The sequence below is a fragment of the Rhinopithecus bieti genome, unplaced genomic scaffold (genome assembly GCF_001698545.2).
Source record: "Rhinopithecus bieti isolate Rb0 unplaced genomic scaffold, ASM169854v2 scaffold_13617, whole genome shotgun sequence".
Taxonomy (NCBI): Eukaryota; Metazoa; Chordata; class Mammalia; order Primates; family Cercopithecidae; genus Rhinopithecus; species Rhinopithecus bieti.
This window is the reverse complement of record NW_016807714.1, coordinates 1994774-2002195: the sequence shown is the minus strand read 5'-3', so window position 1 is coordinate 2002195 and position 7422 is coordinate 1994774. Positions and strand designations below refer to the sequence as shown.

Sequence of the window (7422 nt, the reverse complement as noted above, 5' to 3'; positions counted from 1 at the left end):
CTCACGGTAATCATATCAAAATACTACTGTTCCCATACTAAAATGACGAGAGCATAGTGTCCCTGTTATCTGCCAAGGTCTCGTCTCTCTTTTTTTTTTTTTGAGACGGAGTTTTGCTGTTGTTGCCCAGGCTGGGGTGCAATGGCGCCATCTTGGCTCACCATTACCTCCGCCTCCCAGGTTCTCCTGCCTCAGTATCCCGAGTAGCTGGGATTACAGGCATGCGCCACTACGCCCGTTTAATTTTGTATTTTTAGTAAGGACGGGGTTACTCGATGTTGGTCAGGCTGGTCTCGAACTCCTGACCTCAGATGATCTGCCCTCCTCGACCTCCCAAAGTGCTGGGATTACAGGCGTGAACCACTGTGCCTGGCCAAGGTCTCATCTCTTAAGTAACAGAACTGGGATCCAACCCACAGACCTGGCTCCAAGTCACATATTCTTTTTTTAAAAAATTTAATAATTTTTTTCAAGTCACATATTCTTTAGCCACTAAACTGTGGTGTGAAACCATCATGCAAGTGGGAAGAACAGTTCAATTCATGAAACTTGGTGTGCTGAAAAATTCCCACACACCTCCACACACATTTTAGGGATGGTTTCGCACACGCTCTAGGTTTTTCAGATCCTCTGAATGGCAACCGTACCCTGGGAGGAGGTATGAGGATCAAAGAAGGTAAGGGACTCGTCCAGAGCCACAGCTGGTTGGGAGCCAGGTCAGATTTGAGCACAAGACAGACCAGGAACCATCATTTTCTTCCTTTTTACAAGGATAGGGGAAACTGGGTCAGGAGGGTGACACTTGTCTACGTAGGCTCAGCCCAGCACTCTACATGGGTGGTGCTAAACTTGTGTGATGTCTACCTAGATCCTTGTCCCAGGACTGGATGCCCGTAGGTTCCTCAGACTCTTTGGGGGACCAAGGGTGTCTCCTGCATTCACACTGCTGACAGCAGATCTGCTCAGGAGTGAGGCACAGGCTGGGTAGGACAGAGGCACTCCGGATTCGGGGTCCAGCAGGAGGGACTGGTGGACACTTGCTCTGTCCCTACAACCATCTTTGGGGAAGGGATCATGACTCCCCTCAGGGCCATGGCACATAATTTCAGATAATATGGGTATTATGGTGAACTTGGATGTCCAAAAATTCTATGTAAATCCTGTGCTGTTCTCATTGTAAAAGGATGCCAAAACTTCCAACTATTTAATCACACATGTGGGGTCCCAGAGAATGTTCACCCACGGCTTTATGTCAGGTTGACATGATGCATCCAAGCCATATAGACGGCAGGGGTCATGGAGATTTAGCACTCACTAACCCGTTGGGCTTCACAATACACTACCTTAACCCCTCTCGGAAAAATTTTAACACGCACCTTCAAGCTGTCCCCAAGCATGTGCAATCTCCATCCTCGCAACCACCCCACCTCTTCCTGTTGGCATTGGCCCCTGGGGTCTCCCCTCACCCACTCCTGAATGGGTAACAGGGTCCTATGGGTAATCCCACCCGAGGCACTGAAAGCACATGGGAAAACTATCTCAGAGAATCTTTTTTTTTTTTTTGAGACGGAGTCTTGCTCTGTCGCCCAGGCTGGAGTGCAGTGGCCGGATCTCAGCTCACTGCAAGCTCCGCCTCCCGGGTTTACGCCATTCTCCTGCCTCGGCCTCCCAAGTAGCTGGGACTACAGGCACCCGCCACCTCGCCCGGCTAGTTTTTGTGTATTTTTTTTTTAGTGGAGACGGGGTTTCACCGTGTTAGCCAGGATGCTCTCAATCTCCTGACCTCGTCATCCGCCCCTCTCGGCCTCCCAAAGTGCTGGGATTACAAGCTTGAGCCACCGCGCCCAGCCTATCTCAGAGAATCTTATTGGAAATACGTTTTCACAAGACATAGCTCCAGAATTGCAAGACACTTATTTAGAAAAGCAGTGTGCATGGGGCTGGGCGCAGTGGCTCATGCCTGTAATCCCAGCACTTTGGGAGGCCAAGGTGAGTGAATCATGAGATCAGGAGTTCAAGCCCAGCCTGGTCAAGATAGTGAAACCCCATCTCTACTAAAAATACAAAAAATTAGCTGGGCACGGTGGCAGGCGCCTGTAATCTCAGCTACTCGGGAGGCTGAGGCAGGAAAATTGCTTGAACTCAGAGGGCAGAGGTTGCAGTGAGCTAAGATAGCGCCACTGCACTTCAGCCTGAGCGACAGAGTGAGACTCCGTCTCAGAAAAAAAAGCAGTGTGCATGAAAAGTACTTAGATCAGTCCCTGGCCCGTAAAAAGTACCCAGTATTGGCCAGGTGTGGTGGCTCACACCTGTAATCCCAGCACTTTGGGAGACCAAGGCAGGTGCATCACCTAAGGTCAGGAGTTCAAGACCAGCCTGACCAATATGGTGAAACCCCATCTCTACTAAAAAATACAAAACTTAGCCGGGCGTGGTGGTGTGCGCATATAGTCCCAGCTATTCGGGAGGCTGAGACAGAAGAATCGCTTGAACTCAGGAGGCGGAGGTTGCAGTGAGCCCAGATCACACCATTGCACTCCAGCCTGGGCAACAAGAGTGAGACTCCATCTCAAAAAAAAAAAAAAAAAAAAGTATATATATATATTCCTTTTATTAGAGTGACCCCATTTTAGCCATATGTGATGGTGTGCCCATATGTGGGATACAATTATGCTACGGGGGTGTGGTGGCGGGGGCAGGGAGATAAGGACACATCAGTTGTGGGGATTGGGGTGCAGGCAGATAATGCTGGTGGGGGAGGGGAGCCAAGCTGAGCAAGACAGAGGATCACAATTTCTCATGTTTATACCTAATTACTCCTGCATGTATGGGACAAGAAACATTTGAAGAACAATTTCAAAAGGAAATTTTTTTTTTTTGTGGTGGAGTTTTGCTCTTGTTTCCCAAGCTGGAGTGCAATGGTACAATCTCGGCTCACCACAACCTCCACCTCCTGGGTTCAAGTGAGTCTCCTGCCTCAGTCTCCCGAGTAGCTGGGATTACAGGTGCCTGCCACCACACCCAGCTAACTTTTGTATTTTTAGTATAGACGGGGTTTCTCCATGTTGATGAGGCTGGTCTCGAACTCCTGACCTCAGGTGATCCTCCCGCCTCGGTCTCCCAAAGTGCTGGGATTACAGGCATGAGCCATCACACCTGGCTGGCAATAATTTCTAAGAATAAAGTTTGAAAAGCAGGTTAGGGGTGACGTCGGTAGCACAAGCAGAGGCACTGTGTGTGGAGAGCCTAATCCTGGCCCCAAGAAAGATGGCTCCACCCCAGAAGGCTGGAAAACCTCATGTCCAGTGTTTGTGGCCTCGCGTGGAGTGGCTGTCAAATGACCTAGAACTGCACAGCCCCTGCTGTGTGCCAGGTCAAGACTGAGCCTAGTCATATAGTCCTCAGGACTGTCGGGTGGATGCTGGCAAGGCCATGTCTCTTCGAGCCTTAAAGCGGCCTGGTCAGCCTCCTGGCTGCACCTAGGATCTTGGGAGCTGCATCTCATCCCAGAGACCCGTGAGACCATCTTGGGGAACCCCACAGCCTGTGTGTCCAAGCACTCTTCTCATCTCTATCCCGCACCCAACTCTCCTTCTGCTCCTGCAGAGAAGCAGATGTGCTCAGGAGTGAGGGACAGGCTGGGCCTGTGGGCCAATTTTGGGTTGATCCCAGAACCTCTCACACTGCCCCTGGGGTCCAGTCCTGCCCCTCAGCCCCTGGCCCTGCTGTGGACTGGGCTGCTTCCTGAGTCCCCACCTGCAGCTCCTCCTCGATCCCCCTGCCAACCCTAGGGGAGGGCCTCCTTCAGCAGCCCTTTCTCTCCCCTATGAGCAGCGGCGGCCACAGGACACCCCTTCCACCCTCTCCTGTCTCTTTCTCACGATGTCAACCCTGCCTCAGCCCCTGCAGGGTCTAGGAAATACCCCACTTCCCAGTCCTGACTGCAAGCCTCTCCCACCCACTGGGACCCCTGCTTTCACCTCCTTGCTGCCTCCTCAACCACGGCCTCGCCTGTGCTCGACAGTGCTCACTCAGCCAGGGACTCTCTCCTGAAAAACCTCTTCCCCACCACCCCCCGCCCCCGGCCTCGGGGTCCCACCCCTTAGGGACTCGATTCCGCGAAGCCCCTCTCCACAGCATGTGCCGCTGGACCCCCAGTCGGGCTGACTCTTTCCAGCTCAGGTCTCCACTGCCCCTCCCAGTTTCCATTTCTTGCTCCTTCCTCACCCACCTCTCCCGCACAGAATTTGGTCAGGGTACGGTCCAGTCTGCTATTATTCGTCCTCCTCGCAGCATGTGACCCAGCCCATCCCCGCTCTTCTCCCTCGCCCCGGGACCCTCCAGCTTGGCCCTCCCCACTTCCTGGGCCGGCCGGCCCTCGCCCTCGGCAAGGATCCCCGGGCTCCTTTCCTCGACGCCCGACCTCTCCAAGGGCCTACAGTGGACAAGGTCCCCGCGTCCAGCAGCGCCCGTCCATCAGGGAGACGGTCATCTGCCACCTGCAAACCACGACGTTCCACGAGTGGGTACACGCATCTCCCCTGCCCATCTCCTGCTCTGCATCAGCGAGAACCCCTCCGCCTACACGGAAGCCCCTCACCAGGCAAAGCCGGGAGCCCCAGACCCCGTGGCCCGGAGTGGGTCGCTCTGTGACGCCCTGGACAGTTCACTCAACCACTCGGCGCCTCCTCGGCCACTCAGAGAACACGTGCCCCCCCGGAGACCCCGGTGAAGGCCAAGCACTCTTTCGCTCCTTCCGAGCCCGCGCCAGCAGGACCTCGCGCGCCGCGTCTCCCGGTGCGCCTGCGCGGGGGCCCCAGCGGCGGAAAAGTAGGCGGGGCCGGCGGCCACTGGTGACTACAAGCCCGGCGTGCACCGCGCTGGACTGGCCGTGGCGCGCCCGGAAGGTGTCGCGGCCCTGGGCCCCGCCCCGGAAGATAAGGCGGCTCGCGGACGTCGCGTTTCCTCTTTCGGCAGCGCTAGTAAGCTGGTAGGTCGTGCTTGCGGCTCTGCGGCATGGGCAGTATCCGCCGCCATCCTTCTCCTTGAGGCGCGCTGAGACGCGGGCCGGCCCTCCTGAGAGGATGGCGGTGCGGGCGCCCGCGGAGAGGGTAGCGGGTGGTGGGCGCGGCGGCCTTGGAGGCAAGGTCCCGGAAAGCCGGGCTGGCGGGGGTGCCCGGGCCGCCCGGACGCGCTAACCGTGAATCGCCCCCAGGACCCGTCGTCATGGGCCGTGTGATCCGTGGACAGAGGAAGGGCGCCGGGTCTGTGTTTCGCGCGCACGTGAAGCACCGTAAGGGCGCTGCGCGCCTGCGCGCCGTGGATTTCGCCGAGCGGCACGGCTATATCAAGGGCATCGTGAAGGTGCGGAACGCTGGCCAGGGCGGGGCGGGAGGGGACGGGACTCCCGGCCGGAACGCCGCACTTACGCCGCCCCTGCCCGCAGGACATCATCCACGACCCGGGCCGCGGCGCGCCGCTCGCCAAGGTGGTCTTCCGGGATCCGTACCGGTTTAAGAAGCGGACGGAGCTGTTCATTGCCGCCGAGGGCATTCACACGGGACAGTTTGTGTATTGCGGCAAGAAGGGTTAGCATCGCGGCGGGGAAGCAAGGTCGGGGTGGGGAGAGGTCTGGGTGTTGCCTGAGGAGTTAACGTCCTAAACCGGTGTGGGAACCTCGCAGCAGAATGTTGGGGTGGGGACATACGGGGGGCCAGGCCAGTGGCTACGGTGAACACCGGTGGGTGCTCAGAGAGCTGCCCCGGGAGGCTGGATGTTGAATGCTGTGCTCGCAACTTCGCGGGCTACTTAGAGCGAGTGGGGGTCGCATTGCCTCTTACCGCGCTGACGGCCTGATGCTGCTTCCCTTTGCAGCCCAGCTCAACATTGGCAATGTGCTCCCTGTGGGCACCATGCCTGAGGGTACGATCGTGTGCTGCCTGGAGGAGAAGCCTGGAGACCGTGGCAAGCTGGCCCGGGCATCAGGGAACTATGCCACCGTTATCTCCCACAACCCTGAGACCAAGAAGACCCGTGTGAAGCTGCCCTCCGGTTCCAAGAAGGTTATCTCCTCAGCCAACAGAGCTGTGGTTGGTGAGTACCAGGCAGCAGTTGAATGCTGAGGGCTGTTGGGTGAACAGGCTGTGAGCGCTGGCGGACAGCCAGTAGCTAGACTTGGTTCCTGGAATTACCTGTTGTTTCAAAACTTGGGTTTTGTAAGTTTGAGGTTATTCTGTAGTCTCAGTTTTCGTCACTGTAAAATGGGCACAATAGTGCCTGCCTTATTGCTGTTGTGGCATTAAATGAGATTGGGATTAAGTCACTTGGGACTTGAATTCTAGTCTGGGCTTCCTGATTGCTGTACTTGCATACAGTTGGTTAACAGCTTTTTCAGATAAGGCAGGGAGAGAGTTGTGACTTTCTCAAAAACACCTCCTGAGTGAGTGAAGGAGGATTTGAGTCTTGGTTAACTCGCTGTGCTGTTGGGAACATTGGAATCCTTGTTACGAACTCAGCCTCGCACAGGGGAGGCCCTGAGGTGGTATTCCTGGAATAAGCAAAGCTGAGATGGGGCAGGCTGAATCAAGTGTCCCATGTCAGGTTGAGTGACCTGCCGGATGTCTCACACATGGTGAAGGGGTGCTTCCCTGTGCTTGGAGCTCAGCCAGCATTCTGGGTGATAGAGGTGAGGGCCTTGGCTTGACTGCCCAGTGTGGATTGAAGAAACTGGATGTCGGCTCACAGGGTGCAAGGGGCTCTCTAGGGTGGAGGCGAATGGGCTTTTTGCTGGGTAGTTGGATGTAGTATTGTGAAGGTGCGTGACAGGAGATTGAGGGGAGGCGGTGGGGGTGCTCTGACCGACTAGAGGTTCCCTGAGGTACCTGATCTCCCTTACAGGTGTGGTGGCTGGAGGTGGCCGAATTGACAAACCCATCTTGAAGGCTGGCCGGGCCTACCACAAATATAAGGCAAAGAGGAACTGCTGGCCACGAGTACGGGGTGTGGCCATGAATGTAAGTAATGCAGAAATGCAGGATTGGGTATTCAAGGCACGGTGGCCACACGAGCAGGCAAGTCCCATCCACAGGTGGCCCTGCAGGAGGGACATCTGCAGTGGGAGGAGCAGTGGGTGGTGGTTTGTAGTCACAGGACTGTTGATCTTGCTCCAACCCTCCTGAAGGAGGTGGGCTCACCCGCATTCTAAAGCCATCTTCCTCTGCCTACAGCCTGTGGAGCATCCTTTCGGAGGTGGCAACCACCAGCACATCGGCAAGCCCTCTACCATCCGCAGAGATGCCCCTGCTGGCCGCAAAGTGGGTCTCATTGCTGCCCGCCGGACTGGACGTCTCCGGGGAACCAAGACTGTGCAGGAGAAAGAAAACTAGTGCTGAGAGCCTCAATAAAGTTTGTCTTTATGCCACC

General features: G+C 56.0%; 1 protein-coding gene across 2 annotated transcripts; it reads left to right on the top strand.

Moving 5' to 3' along the window:
• Nucleotides 1-4896: 4896 nt before the first annotated feature.
• On the top strand, nucleotides 4897-7422 carry RPL8 (ribosomal protein L8). 2 transcript variants are annotated; one of them, XM_017883564.1, is made up of 6 exons: nucleotides 4897-4990; nucleotides 5216-5364; nucleotides 5447-5588; nucleotides 5875-6093; nucleotides 6898-7013; nucleotides 7227-7421. In XM_017883564.1, exons 2-6 carry the CDS (start codon nucleotides 5227-5229, stop codon nucleotides 7383-7385), a joined length of 774 nt encoding a protein of 257 aa, XP_017739053.1. In that variant the 5' UTR covers nucleotides 4897-4990; nucleotides 5216-5226; the 3' UTR covers nucleotides 7386-7421. The 2 variants fall into 2 exon arrangements, with proteins under 2 accessions (XP_017739053.1, XP_017739054.1); XM_017883565.1 differs by having other exon boundaries at nucleotides 4990-5090; nucleotides 7227-7422.

Excerpts from the sequence above, each read along its gene's own strand:
- RPL8 (XM_017883565.1), top strand. The coding sequence starts at position 5,227 with ATGGGCCGTGTGATCCGTGGACAGAGGAAGGGCGCCGGGTCTGTGTTT. Across the intron at positions 5,365-5,446 it reads ATATCAAGGGCATCGTGAAG|GACATCATCCACGACCCGGG; the intron begins GTGCGGAACGCT and ends CCCTGCCCGCAG. Across the intron at positions 5,589-5,874 it reads TGTGTATTGCGGCAAGAAGG|CCCAGCTCAACATTGGCAAT; the intron begins GTTAGCATCGCG and ends TTCCCTTTGCAG.